This window comes from Haliotis cracherodii, unplaced genomic scaffold, assembly GCF_022045235.1.
Source record: "Haliotis cracherodii isolate W230 unplaced genomic scaffold, xgHalCrac1.p SCAF_1, whole genome shotgun sequence".
In the NCBI taxonomy this organism is placed as follows: Eukaryota; Metazoa; Mollusca; class Gastropoda; order Lepetellida; family Haliotidae; genus Haliotis; species Haliotis cracherodii.
The window spans coordinates 20,181,767-20,201,658 of record NW_027266264.1 but is presented as its reverse complement, the minus strand read 5'-3'; the positions used below and the strand labels follow the sequence as shown (position 1 = coordinate 20,201,658).

The following is a 19,892-nucleotide window of genomic DNA, read 5'->3' as shown; positions in this document are numbered from 1 at the left end:
TATAGGATGTGGCGATGAGAACAGTGGAGATGACGTACAAGCACTTATTCTTCATTCTTTTGGCATTGTTCTGTCATCTTCATGGTAACACGGGTCTGTCTTAATTAATATTTCAAAGTTCTTAATTCCATAGAGGTCGCCTCCCGGGACTCTTCCTGTTACTGAATCTAGCGGAACGCCACGGAAGACTGCCCGCTATTGTTGTAGCCTTAAAACTTTATTGACACCTTATTTCTCATCACCAAGGGACTTCTGACATTAATCTTTTACTTGTAATACAATGCTTAACGAAGCATAAACCTTGGGTATGGCTCTGTCGGTTACAGCAAGAGTGGTTCCTGAGAGGAATGATGTTCTATGAATAAACACTGAACACATCTTCTTGTCGTAGAACAGCATAGCGTTGTGCAGTACAGTATCAGCCAGGTCATACGGAACGCTTGTCAGACATTGCCTGGATTGTACAATTATTCCTAAAGGTAGGTAATTTGGGCCTGAGTTTTGCAATTTTGTGTCATACAAGGCGAACGTGTAGGCCCTGCGTCATTCTTCTCTATTTTTCCAAGTTATATATAATCATATTATACCATTTACAGTCATCTGTTGCAAACGTTCGGACATATTGAGGCTTGTGTCATGTGACCTAGTCTGGAGATGGGATATGTACAGTATCGAAAATACTGAGACATGTGATCCAGTCTTGGGTGAGATATGTACAGTATCGCAAATACTGAGACATGTGATCCAGTCTTGGCTTAGCTATGTACAGAATCGCAAATACTGAGACATTTGTCATGTGATCTAGTCTTGGGTGAGATATGTAAAGTATGGCTAAATACTGAGACATGTGATACAGTCTTGGGTGAGATATGTACAGTATTGCAAATACTGTGATCCAGTCTTGGGAGAGATATGTACAGTATCGAAAATACTGAGACATGTGATCCAGTCTTGGGTGAGATATGTACAGTATCGAAAATACTGAGACATGTGATCCAGTCTTTGATGAGATATGTGAAGTATCGCAAATACTAAGACATGTGATCCAGTCTTGGGTGAGATATGTGAAGTATCGCAAATACTAAGACATGTGATCCAGTCTTGGGTGAGATATGTACAGTATCGCAAATACTGAGACATGTGATCCAGTCTTGGCTTAGCTATGTACAGAATCGCAAATACTGAGACATTTGTCATGTGATCTAGTCTTGGGTGAGATATGTAAAGTATGGCTAAATACTGAGACATGTGATACAGTCTTGGGTGAGATATGTACAGTATTGCAAATACTGTGATCCAGTCTTGGGAGAGATATGTACAGTATCGAAAATACTGAGACATGTGATCCAGTCTTGGGTGAGATATGTACAGTATCGAAAATACTGAGACATGTGATCCAGTCTTTGATGAGATATGTGAAGTATCGCAAATACTAAGACATGTGATCCAGTCTTGGGTGAGATATGTACAGTATCGCAAATACTGAAACATGTGATCCAGTCTTGGGTGAGATATGTACAGTATCGAAAATACTGAGACATGTGATCCAGTCTTTGATGAGATATGTGAAGTATCGCAAATACTAAGACATGTGATCCAGTCGTGGGTGAGATATGTACAGTATCGAAAATACTGATACATTTGTTATGTGATTCAGACTGGAGATGAGATATGTACAGTATCGAAAGTACTGAGGCACGTGTCATGTGACAGTGTAGGAAGGGGCTATTTATGACACTGAGGCTCTGTATCACATCGCTAATCAACCATTCTCGACAAAATGTTTCAGATGAAAATCCATCATCAGTATGACATAAATATCGTAAAATATTATATTTGAAGCCAATTAGAACGCTTTCGGCAAGGCAAAATAGTGTTGATTAGTTTTTTAAATTTAACAATATTCTTTCGATTTGGAGTAGTCTCCGCAAAATGATAACCAAATTAATACAAGACTTACAGATGAACATGTCGATATTGTCACGTAATCGGGGATGCGAACAATCTATTTCAAACGTTCTTTCCCACCAGGTAGCAAGGATTATACTTTAAAGACAGTCCTCCACAACTTCAATCTACGTTTGTAACAACCATGGCGATGGCGGCGAAGCTAGTCAAAGATCCGGTCAAAAGACCCGTCGCAAGACCGTCACCTAAACGGAAAAGTGGCGTAAGTTGTTCTTCTAGTTTAACATTTCTTAATTTGCGTACAACTGACATCCTAGAAGGATATCCATTCCGAAGAGCTCACGGCTGCTTGTTGCTTTTTAGTCAGAACTACACATACCACGGATTTTCAATGATCCATTCATATGATGTTTATCACTATTTTGCCTTTTACGCTTAATGGAATGTTTCGGCAGATACATCGAGACTGTTTAATATTTGGCGTTGACGTTCTGAACTTGTGTGAGTAGGGCCAGTACAGAGTATAGAGGCATAGGGACTACTAATTTTAGTTCGTTATAACCGAAGCTCGTTATAAGCATATATACAGCATAACTATAACAAATAGTCGGGACCAAAAAAGTAAGTTCGTTATATCCGTCAGTTTGTTATAAGCGTGTTCGTTATAACCGTAGTTAACTGCAAGTAGGTAGAATTGTGATTCTTTGGGTCGTCTATTGTTGTCTTTATTTTCAAAGAAGCCGGTGTTTTCAATATGGCACGGGAAATAACACTGGTGGAATATTTCAGATATTGACTGAATCACTCCTATAATATTAGCATGACGATATTTTCACAAGCAGACAAGTCCTCAGCTGGACACATTTTGAATACAAACTTTTAACTACAAGGAAACTTTGTTGATTCGGACGACGGTTATCTGAACACCCTGCTTTCCTGGCAAGCACTGCTGGGGACGCCTGCTCATGTACAGATACACATGACTCAGTATCCATGATTCGATAATCCGGACATTCGTTAATCTGTACGATTTACTTACTGTCCAGATTAAGAAGGTTCCGCCCTAGGTCGTTAGAGCGGGTTTGGTGTTAAGGTGAGGCGAGGTGAAATGGGGTTTAACGTCGCGTACAAGATTATTGTACTTGTATAGCGACGTGCATGTGTGTGGCTGCTTGTACTAGTCCGGACTGATGCCGATTTACAGTGCTAGCACACTGAGACACCATGACGCAGTTTAACATGAATACCAAACTCAGACACAGTATACTGACTCCGAGCCGACCAGTCCTTGTTTTAGCACCTCAATTCCGAGCACCAGACAGGGTAACAACAAATACCACCCTTTAACGTCTTTTGGTATGACGCGGTCGAGGATCGAACCCCAGACCTTCTGCTCTCCGTCCGGACGATCTACCACTAGACCAAGGAGGCGGAAGTTTGTTTTTAAATGTCACTAAAACTTTCCTCATAACTGAAGTGTCAATAAGGCAATATTGATTCAGCTAGATCTTAGCTGAAGTATCATTAGGATTTGTCCTGCATCGGAACTATTTTACCATGAAATATAGAAAAAATTGCCTGAAATTTTAACTTAAAGAGTGAGTGAGTGAATTGGGTTTAACGCCGCTTTTAACAGTACAGTAAACTACGGTTATAACGAACTCAAAGGGACCACTTATTTTAGTTCGTTATAACCGAAGTTCGTTATAAGCATATATACAGCATATTTACAACAAATGGCCGGGACTTAAAAATAAGTTCGTTATATCGGACAGTTTGTTATAAGCGTGTTCGTTATAACCGTAGTTTACTGTATTCTAGTTATACAGCGGCGTGTCAGCTTAATGTGGGAGGACAGTGATACAGGTCTCAGACGTTTACCACTTCAGTGACACCCATGAGCACGGGTATGGTGCTGACAAACCTAGAAACATAATCGGGGCGAACCGGGATTCGAACCCACAATCATAGGTTTCTGGCGTGCCCAAGGGACGCAACTGAAACAATGCCATCCGCAAAGAGCACAGGTTTGATTTCATCAATAACCACATCACCGAAAATACCCTTTGTTACACTATTATCTAAACCTGTAGCAAGATGGTTTATGAACAATATAAATATCAGTGGGTTTAACATAGAGCACTGTCGGACTCTGCAGAAATGTTTCAGACTGGACTCAGAAGTCTTCAGTTCTAACATTTCACAAACAAACACAAACATTTTCGTACATATTCGTAGGCATTCATACGACTTGATCATATCTGAAGTGTCCTTGAGACTTTCATTCGACTTGATCACATCTATGTCATTCATCATCTAAATTCATCGTTTCAATGTTTATTCATCCAATGTTGATATTGGTTTACATACGCGCAATAGTTTCATAAGACATATCGTTAAATGAACTAGTTTTGTTTCTGATCGAGATGAGGTTTATTATTCAGGCATATTATATCACAATGGTTTAACTTAAAATAGTTGAAAAATAAAGGTGAGCTCCAGTATCCAATACTTACGATTGTCCATAGGATCATCTTAGTGCAAGAAATACAATCAATTTTGAATTATAACACATGTGTCAGTCGCTTTATCAGAATTGAAACATTATTTATTGACCAGCCAAAGGGACTCCGTGAAATTGATACCTTAGTCTCATTCGGGGCTAGACGGTGGGAAGCACGGCCCTTAACGAGTACCGCATGATAAAGTCTTACAGCAAGGCACCCCCCCCCCCCCCCATAATCCGGGCATGACAAAGATTCCTATGTCCCCAATGTGCACAGAGCCCCACTGAGTGATGACCGGGAATCCTACAGCACTGTTAATCATATTTTGGATACAATTTGATACCAGCATTCTCGGACTTCCCCTTGAGAGAGAGTTGGATGAAGACTGGAGGACACTTGATGAATTAGGGAATATCGTGAACGTTCCAAAGGGAACCCCAGCCTCGCAGATAACTAGGTGCTGCGAACCAGTGCTTAGTTGCACTGTAGACACCACTGCGATCAGGCCATAGGGCAAAGGTGCAGTGTGTTCGTTGTTTTAACAGGGGAGTACTTTCAGGAATAATGTGGAGAATCTTTGACCAACTCTTGTTCGATGAGTGAGTGAGTGAATGAGTTAAGATTTTTAGTCACGTCGGCAATATTTCAGCCATTTCGTGACTAAAGCATTTTATACGTTAAGAATCTTGTTCGATTAAGTTTGATAGAGGTACACATATACATCATCATCATCATCATCATCATCATCATCATCATAATAGAACTTTGCTTGACAATTTATATTTCGCACATTTCCATACCACTCAGAGGCATGCTCAAAACGCTATTATTACCCCAGTCACTGGATCCTAGGGAGTATACAACCCAAAATGCCTGTTTGGGGCTAGAAGGTTAACAACCACATTTCCATCGCATCCTACCAGGTACCTATTCACTGTGTGGTGAACAGTGGCAAATGCTGATAATTTGCACAAGTGGGATCATCATATAATGGTAAATGTGATCTCAAAAATTATATGTTGTGAACATTTAACTGAAGAGTGCTTTTAATTATATATATGACTGTATGTGCGCACGCGCGCACGGAACAGGAAATGGTGATTATAAAAGGTACTATATCACCCTGTTCTTAAGAACAGTTATCCAGTTATTCTTCGATAATATTTGTCATTTATGACATACAGTTTCATTTTAGCCGTGGGGAATTATGTTCTATTTTCACCAACCGCAAACGTAACAGTTTTTGAATTTCATCACATCAGCCATAATGCTAGATTAAGAAAGACAGATTTTATTCAGCACAAATTTAATGGCCTACATTAAAGTCAGTTGTACGATTAGGAAATAAACATACTGTGTTTTCAATGTTGAGCTAAGTTACCTGTAGATTTAACCGCGCTAAATTTAATTTGGAACCAAACGCGCATGGTAGAATAAAGAATAAAGAATAACTACATGATTGCTTATGGCAAAACAAGCGCAAATAGGTATGTACTCCTGACATGTACTGGACAGTGTTTGATGGTCTGTATGAGATCCATAAACTATTCCATTTTCGTTGACATATGATGAAATGGTTTGAAATAGTTTTGACTTACATCAAGGTTAGTAAAGCGCCGTCAGAATCTTTCCTGTTTATACACAACACCAGTACTCCATCAGGTATAATCAACTGTATACAATGTATAGTCAATGCGTACAATTATGTTGAAAGGTAAATTCATAATCGGTTTGCAGTTCATGAAGACATAGTACAATCTTAGTATTCCTATGTTTTTCTCCAAATATCGGATTGTAATTGCGATTCGTCCGTCATCGAGAGATTTTACTGTCCACAAGAAAGCCTCGTTCTCAAACTATAGATTACATAGAAGTTTACACAATGACCGCCTACAAAGAAACTGCCAGGCAAATTAAGACGTTCATCCATGTTTAATGGTGGTTAAAATTGAAACAAAACAAAACAAGAAATTGTTATTCGATGGTGATGTTTTTGATAGCCTTTTATAGTTGTGTTTTGGACCTAAGGTTTGCAGTGTTTCGGTAACTGTTTTGACCTAGTAACGTTTTAATAACGTTTTAAATTATTTTTTTTTAATTTATCGAACCAGTTTTCTAGTGTATAGTTTCTTTTGCCCTGCAGTTTACATGAATTGATGAACATTTGCTCACACACGGACAAACCCACAATATCGTGAGTCCCTTTTTTATGTAAATATGTATTGCTAATAAGACATAAGAGCCACAATCATATGTGACTTTGCACGTTGTCACTTACACCAGGTAGGATAGTGCAGGTGGAAGATACTCAACGATGTTTCATTACGCCCCTTGTATCTCTGTAGACCAAGAGGTGACATCACAGTATATGCTGCAGGACATACAATACGTATTCATTGTCAAAACAATCCTTTCCTTTTCAAGAACGACATTGGTGAGTTTCAATTTTTCACCTTGCAATTACATCTCCTCTACATTTTACCACTAACTATATATCATCATGTTGTTAGTATTGCACGGAGTTTGTTCCCTGATGGGTCACTGAGCACAACGTATGTTGTGAAAGGACATAATGTTAGCACAGTACTCATTGTCTTACTCGCGCGTATATCAGGACTCAATGTTTTGTTTGTTTGTTGTTTAGTGCCGTACTCAGCAATTTTCCATCTCTATGATGTCGGTCTGTAAATGATCTACTCTTGACCAGACAATCCAATGATTGACATCATGAGCATCAATTCACGCAATTGAGATACGATGACACGCATCAACCAAGTCAGAGAGCCTGACCATCCGATCCGTTAGTAGTCCTTACGACAAGCATAGTCGCCTTTTACGACAAGCATGGGTTGCTGAAGACCCCTGGATGTTCACGGGTTGGGTTGGACAATGTAATCCAGAAACAAATGTCCTTGGACATTATGAACTAGCGGTCAATGAGTACCTTAACACCGTTTGTTGGTGTAACATACGTAGGTATATGTATCAAGATCATGAGGAGTTTACCTGATCTCCTTGATAATAACTTCACATTCTCTCAACACAATCGTCTCTTGTGTACAATAATAATCGAATATTTTCGAGATAGTACGGTATTTTGTATCAGAAAGAAAGATGGTCGCCGACTTGTTTTGGTCGACCGTGCCTTATTTCACAATCTGACCATGCGTTATAATGTCAAAGATTTTTCCAAACACCATTGCTTCATCTTAACAATATGCTGACTCTACGAGTGGACGGAAGTCACGTGGTAAATTGTGTTCCAAAAACTTCCTGTTACCACTTCCGGTTTGAACCTGAATGATGAAACGACCGTAATTGATGAGCGATTTGCCTGAGTATTTTGTCTTGAGGATTCCACACACTGATTCTCTTCAAAGCTGCTTGAAGAATCGTGTAACGTTAATATGCATCATGTCCGAGTGCGGACAGAAGTACAATGCATAATGCAATATGCATACATGAAGCACGAAAGGAAATGCCAAGAGAATCTTCATGTACATGAACTCAAAAGACCTAATTTAGATTTCATGAGTAGATATATGTAAGCCTTTGGATAAACCTACATGAAGGCGAGATGAAATAACATGAGGGGACTGTTCCTTTGATCTCTACCGCTCCCTGTTCTTTTTTCTGAGTAAATAGTTTTGAACAAAAGCTTCTTACATCGAAACCACTACTTCAGCCATGCTAATCCTATTAAAACCTCATTTTGTGAGCAACGTAAGCACGTCCTCTTCGTTTGTCTAAATATCATTTGATTTCCACAATAACATAATTTTCTTTCTTTTTTTAATGATTTTACTTTGAACCGTGTCATTTGTAAATGCTTATTATTGATGGTTATGTATTGAAGCCATAGTTCGTTACCGAACATTAATATTGCAATAGCTGTATGGTAATATGTTACTAACGCCCCATCAAAAAACCTTTGCTAATTGACACCACATCTACCTATCAATAATGCATTGTCTCCAGATACAGTGATGTCAGCGTTTCACGCCACATGACCGAGGCGATATGTCACGTGATTCCCAGCTGGCCCCTGCTCCTCCAAATGACCGCTGTTGGCCACTCCCTCAACAGCCACGTGGGCATAACTTGGCCTTAACCGCCGCGCTCTATCTACTTATGTGATCATTTTGCTATTTTCCGATTAACTGGCATTCCTGACTAATCTGTCGACGACACGGAGTGGGTACCAACTAATCAAATTATTGCAGAGGGACGTGTACCGGTCATTTGGCTATTGACTGTTTTTTTATATTATTGTAACACTTCAAGTTTTGTCTTGTGACCAAAGGGGTCGTTTAGCTGTTGAGTTCATAAGCCCAGTCCGTATGGGTGAATTGTTTGGGATATTGAATTCTATTATTTTATTTATAACATGTTAAAATATATAACTAGATAGAATCCTAAATCATTTGTGGTGCTTATAGTTATATGTGATGAAGTACCAGAAAGTTGTGGATGCCAATTAGCTGTTTGTCTCAGAGCACTGTGCGAACCACATCGGCGTGATATGTGCCAATGACACACGTTCGACTCCTAAAATGGCTTAATGTGTGAAGTCATGGTGGCTGCACTTTGTTCAAAGCGACGTAAGTCAAACAATGTATGTCCCTGACATTATCGGTGTCTGGTAATTCATATACACAGTCCCTGTCATATGTTGCGTCCGGTAAATCCTATACACAATCCCTGACATATACCCTATCCGATAGGTTCATATAATACAGCCCCTGACATATGCTGTGTCCGGTAAATCATATACACAATCCCTGACTTATACCCTATCCGATAGGTTCATAGAACACAGCCCCTGACATATGCTGTGTCCGGTAAATCCTATACACCGTCCCTGACATGTACCCTATCCGATAGGTTCATAGAACACAGCCCCTAACATATGCTGTGTCCGGTAAATCCTATACTCTCTCCCTGACATATACCCTATCCGATAAGTTCCTATAACAGAGCCCCTGACATATGCTGTGAACAGTAATTCCTATACACAATCCCTGACATATACCCAATCCGATAGGTTCATATAATACAGCCCCTGACATATGCTGTGTCCGTTAAATCCTATACTCTCTCCCTGACATATACCCTATCCGATAGGTTCATAGAACACAGCCCCTGACATATGCTGTGTCCGGTAAATCCTATACGCTCTCCCTGACATATACCCTATCCGATAGGTTCATAGAACACAGCCCCTGACATATGCTGTGTCCGATAAATCATATACACAATCCCTGACATATACCCTATCCGATAAGTTCCCATAACACAGCCCCTGACATATACTGTGTCCGATAAATCCTATACACAATCCCTGACATATACCCTATCCGATAGGTTCATATAACACAGCCCCTGACATATGCTAGGTCCGATAAATCCTATACACAATCCCTGACATATACCCTATCCGATAGGTTCATAGAACACAGCCCCTGTCATATGCTGTGTCCGGTAAATCCTATACACAATCCCTGACATATACCCTATCCGATAGGTTCATATAACACAGCCCCTGACATATGCTAGGTCCGATAAATCCTATACACAATCCCTGACATATACCCTATCCGATAGGTTCATAGAACACAGCCCCTGTCATATGCTGTGTCCGGTAAATCCTATACACAATCCCTGACATATACCCTATCCGATAGGTTCATATAACACAGCCCCTGACATATGCTAGGTCCGATAAATCCTATACACAATCCCTGACATATACCCTATCCGATAGGTTCATAGAACACAGCCCCTGACATATGCTGTGTCCGGTAAATCCTATACTCTCTCCCTGACATATACCCTATCCGATAGGTTCATAGAACACAGCCCCTGACATATGCTGTGTCCGGTAAATCCTATACTCTCTCCCTGACATGTACCGTATCCAGTATATCGAATACCCCGCCCTTACATGTACATTTTACGGTAAACCCTGGGAAGGTGACCCGTCGCTTCCTTCCCCTGCCTCTTCGGCCGACGTCCCGTTGTTTGATTCTATCTATGCGACAGCTAGCGTTTGTTCTTGCAAATGAGCCTTCCTATCTCACCATAACACAGGTCATAATGGAAAAGTTATGGAAATCCAAACTCTTTACAGATTCTAGGAAATACAATCGTTAAAATTTAATGCCAGGCCGAATATTTCGCCAATAGCATAATCAAGGCCAATAACATATAATCCATGACTAGTCAATGAGACGGGTCAGCATGCATGTTTATGGCACTGCGAGACAGCGGTCGCTATGTTAATGGCTGACCCAGACCTATATCCCGCGTTCTCTGCACGTGCAGGGCATTCTGCTGCGCGTTGTCCACCAACATGGATACCCCGACCACCACCGCCAGTGCCACTCCTGAGGTAAAGTGACTAATTTCTGTGTCGTTTATAGATTTTGTGTCATGGCTACCAGATGTTCGTGTTGTATAATAGAAATCTGTGTATCGACTTGCCCAGTATCAGCCACCAGCTTGTTGACAGGGAAATCTTGTCTCTCACTACGGGTTTCTGTCATGTTTTCTTTTGCCTTCATGTCTTTTTAACATTTTCTTGATAACATTGGCGAAAATATCATCATGATTCCATGAATTTCCAAATTATTGATCATGTATTGATATTTTTCGATCAGTGATAGGCTGTGTATGCAGGATGTGATGTGTGCGTGCGTTCCATGGGTGTACTCCTGTTCAAGAGTTGTGATGAAGGGAAATAGACGCCACGGGATAACCTGGTTCCTGTAGGGCCCAAAGGGTTAAATCGATAACACGTAAAATACCGAATGCTTGAACACCCTGCTAATATGTCTAACGGATGGGGGTGGGGATGGGGGTGGGGAATAGCTGGCTGGATGGTTGGTTTGGGTGGGTGTTTGTCTCAAGCTGAAGCTATACATGTGGTTACTAAAGACCTGTTATTACAGCACTCCCTGTACGGCGTGTGTCACAGTCTTATCGTCGATGACATATGGCAAGTGTTCCCATTCTGTGCAGTGTGTTGACTCAGCGCGTGTGTTCCTGTCTCTGGGACGTAATGCATGGCAACAGATTTCTTTACATTGCATGAAAATGAGTGATTTGGGTTTAACGCCACTTTGAAAAGAATTTCAGTTGTATCTCGGCGAGTTAGTTTTGTGGAAATATTAGCGACAAAACGTCCGCGTCATAGCATGACCAGTTTCAAGTATCGACCGAAACATATTCCATTTGGGTGTAAAAGGCAAAATAGAGGTGCCACTTATCGCTGAAAATTAGTGTAACGCCAGGTGTTCGCGAAAAGGGTAAGCATGTCCTGTCATACTGGAAGCACCGTTATTCACGCAATATGCATGAAACATTATATGTGTTCATTACCTGGCACCGCACAGTATTCCTGCCATTCGACGGCGAAATGTAAACAAACCAGACAATCAAGTGATTGACCAAAAATCCAATCATGCGATAATGCATTTACTGATTGTATTGAAACCGAAAATGATATGTTAATTTTGAATTTCGCCTGCTGTGTACCAGTGCAGAGATTCTGCAGAAATATCTGCTAAAACAATGTCCACTGTATGATTCGGATTACACCTTAAGCATGTGGTTATGAATCACTATTGTGATGATACCAAGTACTCGCGACAAGGTGAGTGTACCCTGCCACGCCCGTGGCAAACATCACATACCCGTCCACATGAAGCTTTGTGAAAAACATACTGTGGCCGTGAATGCTTTAACTCAGATCAAACACGTTTTGAGCAAGATTCATATGACACACATGCTTGTGGGATGTATTGTGTCACTCTGAATCTTTATGGGTACATCTAAATATGAAACAGGTTGAATGAGGTTGTTTCATTGGTTCCTTAGTTCCAGTTCAGGTGGAAGGGAATTGGCTATTTGACCATTACTGAACGAAATCAGATCATTGATATATACAAAGCTCGTGATCTCTACCGTGTTGTAATGGTTAGAGTTTCTGCCCGGAGAATGTCGGTTTTTTCATTCCCCTGACCGCGTAATACCAAAAGGATTAAATGATGGTGTTTGTTGTTACCCTGGCTGGCGCTCACATACAGCGCTCAGCATTGAGGACATACACAGACTGGTTGGCTCGGAGTTCGTACAATGTGTTTGATTAGGATATTCATGGCAATGTTAAACGCCATTTCACCTCATCCCACTTTAGGTTAAACGCCTGTAGATATATAGGGAAAGTCCTTCCTTTATTTTATTAATGATGTTTTGATAGAACTAAATGAAATCTCACAGTGTCGCAGGTCCTAGACGTGATGGAACCTGGAGTCTGGATGTGTTACTGACAAACAGCAAGGATCGTACTGGGGCGTATCATTATTCCAACTCATAACCATCGTGTCCTGGGCCCACCTGCACAAAGCGATCTTAGCGCTAAAATGATCGTAACTCCCATACTTTAACATAGGCTTACAATAGTTGTAGCGCTAAGATCGCTTTGTGCAAGTGGGCCCTGTTACGGTTTGCTCCAGCTGCGTGTCATTGTGTTTTTACATTATAATGCATGACACAAGTATTATATGAAGTCTCAAGAACAATGCGTCATCGTATATAACAGAACAAAAACAACAAAACCTTTTCCATGAGGACAATAAATCTTTGCTAAGAACAGAGTACATTATACTATTCCGACTATATCAAAAGCATGTGTTTATAAATCACTAACACATGCAAAGCCAAGTGTTCACCTAAACAAGCATTGGAATACATAGTACAAGGCACAATAGTGGACTGCTTCGGACACCATTTTATTCATTTTGGCCATCATTTTGAATTCACGAAACTTGGTATGGTTTCCAGCGAATCCGATTAACGAGTTCTGGGTGCGGAGTAATGTCCTTCTCTGTAATGCATCTGTATATATTTAGACGTTATGGGGTATGGGGTGTGGGTGGGGTGGGGTGGGTGGTTGGGGGTGTTTTCAGCGGGTGCTCGCGAAGTTTTGAGTGTATTCAGATCTTTATGCTATGATCAACTTGTTCTTGTGTGAAGACTTCAGAGAAGTTTTTCAGTGGTTGGACTCCAGCCTGCCATACGCCAACTCAGATGCACGTTCACGAGAATAGCTTCATCATTAAGCTATTAGATAACGGATGCTATTCTTCACGAGAAGGAAACCACAGTCCTGGGACCGCTTGAACAGTAATGTCAGCTTGGAAAGTAGTTCAGATCCTTATCTCTGAGTTGTTGTCTCCACAGCGATTCAAGGCCATCCGTTGAATATCAATAAAGATTATTGCTTAAGCACGAAAGGTCACATTGCCCACAATACAAAATTCAACATAACAGTATTCGAACATTATGTAAAAACATTATGCAGGAAACTTCAATATATTTGGACATATTTTTTTTAAAACACATCGCCGGTTGTGTTTTCAAATAATCAGATATACATGATGATGTGATGTTTTCCAGATTTATAAATATGGCTACAACCGTGGCTTTCATGTCATATATATCCTCACGCAGTGAACTTGCACTTTGTGGAATACGAGTTTGACATTTTGACTGATACGACCATTGATATTTCACAGAAAGTAGTGACTCGCTGTTCCTTGTTAATCATAGCTATCTATCAGTGTAATTCGCTCAACCCATTTTGTATCTTCAGGATAAATGTCTGTTCTTGTAAAATAACATGTTTATCTTTCCTTTCATAGTGGTGCACGAAACACAAGGTGAATATTGTATATGGCAAGAACAGACAAATGTTCTATTTATTATTTATTTTATTCTTATTTAAGATATGACTGAAAACTAGAGTATCATTGGCGCAATTTTAATGGTCATTTCTTAGTAGTCATCATGCTACTGCCTCACTGCATCGTTTTCTGTAACAACATCCCGTGCAGCAGTTTCACCTGTAAGGAATGAAAAAATAACATACCAGTCTCGTGTCGAGTTTTGTGAGATGAGCCACTTTTGATGAATTCTTTTCATCATTTTTTTTCAGGTAAACAATTGACTTGCCTTTGCATGTGTTTTTGACGGAGGCAACTGGTGGGGCAGGACAAGCTCACCTTTTCGCGTGGCATCTGGCATCGTTACTTTTTGATGGTCATTCATAAACACATGCTCATGATATAGTCGGAATTGAGCAAACGACTCTGCTTTATGCAGGGGAAAGGTTTTTTTCGCTTTATTTACATGCATGAAATTCCCCAAACCTGGTCCAATACATCTATGAATATACGTCTTTATCGGAGTTGACCCAAGAATAACTATTTGTTCATTTAACTCGTAAGGACTTCGACAGTGAGGTACTAGTTGATGGTGCAATCAGTGTCAGGTGATGACGTCACTTCCGCTTCCTGTCTGTTCACAGACCTGGTCCTTACACATTCCACGTATAACAGGCAGCCCCCGACTCCTACATACATATGGAAACCTATAGAAAGTGTAGTCTGTTTACTATGCGCCAGTTGATGAGACAGCGTCTAGACGAGAGACTGACTATTAACATTTCCCGGGCAACAGCTTTTTCATTATTTTCTAGAAACTTGACAATAACAGTAGTAAGAATGACAACACTAGATTTACACAGTCATTGTATATGTCATACATCAGTCAGATAAACGTTTATAAATCCCAGAAGATTAGACATTAGTTTATCAATAAACAACTCCGGATCTTCTTCTGAGAACCTGTTTAGTGAAAGCTAATTGTATAGATCTGTATTAATGTTGTTCTGGGTGAAGTAATGATGACGTCAACTGTAGTGTTCAAATATTCAATGTGAGGTGAAAATTATATAGACACGTAATGTACTCAGATCCTGATGCTTACGACCTAGAGAAGCCTTTATAATATCCCAATGAGCATTGTGCCCACAGTTTAACGTCGCGTCCAAGATTATTGCACTTATATTTCGACGTGCATGCACGTGTGTGTGGCTGCTTGCTTTTCCCGACTGATGCCTATTTATAGTGCTAGCCCACTGAGATACCATGACGCAGTTAAACATGAATACCCAACTCAGACACGACTCCGAGCCGACCAGTCCTTGTTTTCGCCCCTGAATTCCGAACACCAGACAGGGTAATAACAAGTACCATCTTTTAACGTCTTTTGGTATGACGCGGCAGGGGATCGAAACCCAGACCTTCTGCTATCCGGGCGGACGCTCTACCACTCGGTCAATGATGCGGTCCAAGAAGCCATGAACATGCCGTCGCCTGTCAACATGATGCTCGATCCTGCCCCATACTATGATCTTCACGTGGAGTTTTCACGCTTTGTCGCAATAGTGAAAAATTGAGGATTCATGAACACATGGTTATGAGTAGGAATAGTAGTAGTAGGAGTAGTGGGAATCGTACAATGGACTTGGCTTTTAGTTTGTTTGTTTGTTTGTTGTTTAACTCAGCAATATTCCTGCTATATGACGACGGTCTGTAATTCATCGAGTCTGGACTAGACAATCCAGTGATTGACATCACGAGCATCAGTCCTCGCATTTGGAATACGCTGAAATGCATCAACCAAGTCAGCGAGTCTGACCACCCGATCCCGTTAGTCGCTTCTTATGACAAGCAGGGTCGCCTTTTACGGCAAGAATGGGTTGCTCTACGGGTCTGCCTTTTAGTACTTATTTCTTATGATTATGTAAACTATGTTTTTTGTCGCTTCTATTTATTTTTAATGACTGGCACTTTCTTTTTTAATCAAAATTGCGTGAGTGGCGACTGATACGGATAGAGCAGGACATGCTTAACATTTTTTGTAACACTTAATGGCATGAGTTCACTGATCTATTCATATAATGTTCATTGCCCCTTTCGCGCAGTTACGGCAGTTTTTTCCAGACTGATTATTCTCTGGATACGTTTTGAGTCAAGTATCTTCAGACGTATCGCCAAACGTCTCTTAGAAGCAAACATTCCAACTCGCCGCCTATTAAGAGAGCATCACCTTGCATCGCCGTCATATTGGCAGAGTGCTAAGCCTGATCCCGAAAATCTAGATGGCAGTAAAACATTCTATCTATCCAGCACCTGCTATTATACTGTCTGGACTGTCCCGATACCGACAATTATGTATTGTCCCATGCTACGTTAGCATGAGGGACGCTTTAGGAAGATAAAATATATTCCACGTACAATGCTTGATTCAACATTATAGCGCCCTCGAACAAACACAACCGTCTATCATGTATGCTTTTCATGACGGCCTGGATATCACTCCCCCTGTTTATGTTCCGACCACGCTAATACAAAACTCTACGTGTCAGCTGTGGCCGTGTGTACATCTTGCAACAGACTCAATCATTCCCCATGTGAATTTAACCTAATATGACAAGCGATTTGTTCATTGTCAGAGCATGGATAATGTGTTGAGCGAACCAAAATAGGAATCGCTCTTTTCCGGAAAGGAATATTAAAACCGCATAACCTTTGTAAGTGCTGATTGCTGTAATGTGATAAGAGAACGGAGGGGCAGAGTACCGCCAGGACTATGTCGGCCAGTCGTGGTCTCCAAGGAAATGGCTAAACTTCCTAACATATGTTGCTATGACAACGGATGTCAACATCTTGACTGTGGAGTATTATTTGTGACAATCTCTTTTTTCGTTAATTCCTGTTGGTCGACCCTGAGTCTGTTGGTTGGCGGGCAGATAAGGGTGTATGTAGGCGTGTTATGGCAATATGTCTGCCATCGCTAGGGGCCAACGGCCTTGGCAACGTTGTCTCGAAGAACAAGGTATTGCTCAATCTGTTACTATCACTGATGTAATGGGGGATAAAGTCAACAAGATCAGCTGATAATACGCCTACTAGTCTCTTCGGTCGGCACTTTGCGCTACATTTGAGGAGCTGAGTTATATGAGGGATGAAAGACACGATGAACATTTGTCCATGATCGACACTTACGAACAATCTTGCTACCAAAAGAGCAATTTAGAGTTACTAAGTAATATGTAACGCTTACGCTCCTATCCATAACGATCCGGGTTGGAATAGGTCTTCAGCAACCCATGCTTGCTGTAAAAGGCAACTATGCTTCACAGCTTGTCGTGCGAGGGGACTAACGGGATCGGGTGTTCAGACTCGCTGACATGTTTGATGCATGTCATCGTATCCCAGTTGCGTAGATCGATGCTAATAATGTCAATCCCTGGATTGTCTGGTCCAGATGATTAATTACAGACCAACGTCATATAGCTGGAATATTGTTAGGTGCGGCGTTAAAAACAAACACAAACAAGATAAGCTTCTCAACGCCATGATTAATTAAAGGCCAGCAGAATTCCAGCTTTGTCACGGCGTTCTGTAAATAAAGAAGTCTGGACCAGATACGGTACATGTAGTGAGTGAGTTGGGTTTATCGCCGCTTTTAACAGTAGTCAGTTATATCACGGCCTTAATGTGGGAGGAAAGCCCGTTTACCACTTCGGTGAAACCCAAGGGCACAGGTATGGTGCTGACAAACCTAGAAACATAATCGGGGCGAACCAGGATTCGAACCCACAATCATAGGTTTCTGGTGTGCCCAAGGTAGGCAACTCTCCACAGCGAATCGCGGCGCCTTAGACGACTGGGCCACCTACAGTACATGTAGATATTAGGGGCAACGTACTACGCCGTCGGGTGAGAGGATAGCAATGACACTAGTCATCGAGCCTAACCATCCCATCCATTTAGTCACCTCTTACGACTAGAATAGGTTACGTGGGACCAATTCTACCCGAGAATCCTCAAGAGATTCCACGTACGGGGCAATTTAACAGCCGCTGAAGAGGAGTCAGCTATTAATGAGGACGGTGGAAGAAGACGGCTGTCAATAATGTCACATGAAGCATAGATTATCGAAACTAATGGTCACGAAGACCTGGGACGTATCCACATCAGACGTGTTACATATATGCCTCACTGCCAAGGCTGGTCAGTGTGACCAACTGCCAAGTCAATGACCGGAGACACTTCATCAAGTTCCCTCGCCTATATCACACTCCGCAAAGATGATTTTCAACAGACTATCTCGTATCTCATTCAAATCATACAGCAGAAGAAGTGTTATGTTACAAACCCAGGCAAGCACGGACGGCCTACTCGTACACCAGTCGCGAGAGAACCAATCTCCCGGAGCAGGTGGCGTGTTGGCCGGGAAGCACATCGAGGGACCCTTCATTGGTTAAGTCGGCACAACTCGAACTCCGACCTCTAAGTGAGCCAGAGACATGCTGGGAGAGATCGGTATTCTTTCCAATTCCGTCCTCTGTAATATGCTACTGCCACAATATTGTTTCGCGTTATATGCCATTTTTGACCAATTTATCATCCTCACGACGGCAGTTTAATCCCCGGGAGGACGTTCACCATAAACAGTGCGACGTGTCTACATCATCATGACGGTGAATTATTCACGAGCTTTCTTGATTGACTGATTATGTGACGATGATTTGACAACTCGTCTATAAGTATATTAGCAGTATGGGCTTACAATGCGCGTTATTGTTTCCCGCAATATGAGCCCTATTCTTGATACCTTGGCACTTCAACAGGAGCAATCAATGATTGTCGTCTGAATACAGGTTAAGACAATTTTCAACAGAAGCTACTGTTCCTTTTCTTCTGTATCCAGCAGCTGCAACTGCGATTATGAATAGAGGGTGTTGCAGTGTATAGAGGGTGTTGCAGTGTATAGAGGGTGGTGCAGTATATAAAAGGTGTTGCAGTGTATAAAAGGTGTTGCAGTGTATAGAGGGTGGTGCAGTGTAGAGAGGGTGTTGCAGTGTATAGAGGATGCTGCAGTGTATAGAGGGTGTTGCAGTGTAGAGAGGGTGTTGCAGTGTATAGAGGGTGTTGCAGTGTAGAGAGGGTATTGCAGTATATAAAAGGTGTTGCAGTATATAAAGGGGTGGTAGTGTATAGAGAGTGGTGTAGTGTATAGAAAGTGTTGCAGTGTATAGAGGGTGTAGCAGTGTATAGAGGGTGTAGCAGTGTATAGAGGGTGCAGCAGTGTATAGAGGGTGTAGCAGTGTATAGAGGGTGTAGCAGTGTATAGAGGGTGTAGCAGTGTATAGAGGGTGTAGCAGTGTATAGAGGGTGCAGCAGTGTAGAGAGGATGGTGCAGTATATAAAAGGTGTTGCAGTGTATAAAAGGTGTTGCAGTGTATAGAGGGTGTTGCAGTGTAGAGAGGGTGTTGCAGTGTATAGAGGGTGTTGCAGTATATAAAAGGTGTTGCAGTATATAAAAGGTGTTGCAGTGTATAGAGGGTGTAGCAGTGTAGAGAGGCTGTTGCAGTATATAAAAGGTGTTGCAGTATATAAAGGTGTTGCAGTGTATAGAGAGTGGTGTAGTGTATAGAAAGTGTTGCAGTGTATAGAGGGTGTAGCAGTGTATAGAGGGTGTAGCAGTGTATAGAGGGTGTAGCAGTGTATAGAGGGTGCAGCAGTTTATAAAAGGTGTTGCAGTATATAAAAGGTGTTGCAG

The 19,892-nt window shown here is 41.3% G+C and overlaps 1 protein-coding gene across 2 annotated transcripts in view; it reads left to right on the top strand.

Annotated features, from left to right (window-relative positions):
• The first annotated feature begins 421 nt into the window (after positions 1-421).
• The window catches only part of LOC139461465 (calmodulin-like), a 77,940-nt gene continuing 58,469 nt past the window's right edge, over positions 422-19,892 (top strand). Inside the window, exons 1-2 of one of the 2 annotated variants that reach the window (XM_071242999.1) lie at positions 422-483; positions 2,036-2,170. In XM_071242999.1, coding sequence (XP_071099100.1) covers positions 2,093-2,170 — 78 coding nt within the window. In that variant the 5' untranslated portion in view covers positions 422-483; positions 2,036-2,092. Of the gene's footprint in view, positions 484-2,035; positions 2,171-10,687; positions 10,807-19,892 lie in introns of those variants that run through there. The other variant, XM_071243000.1, reaches the window with a different exon arrangement.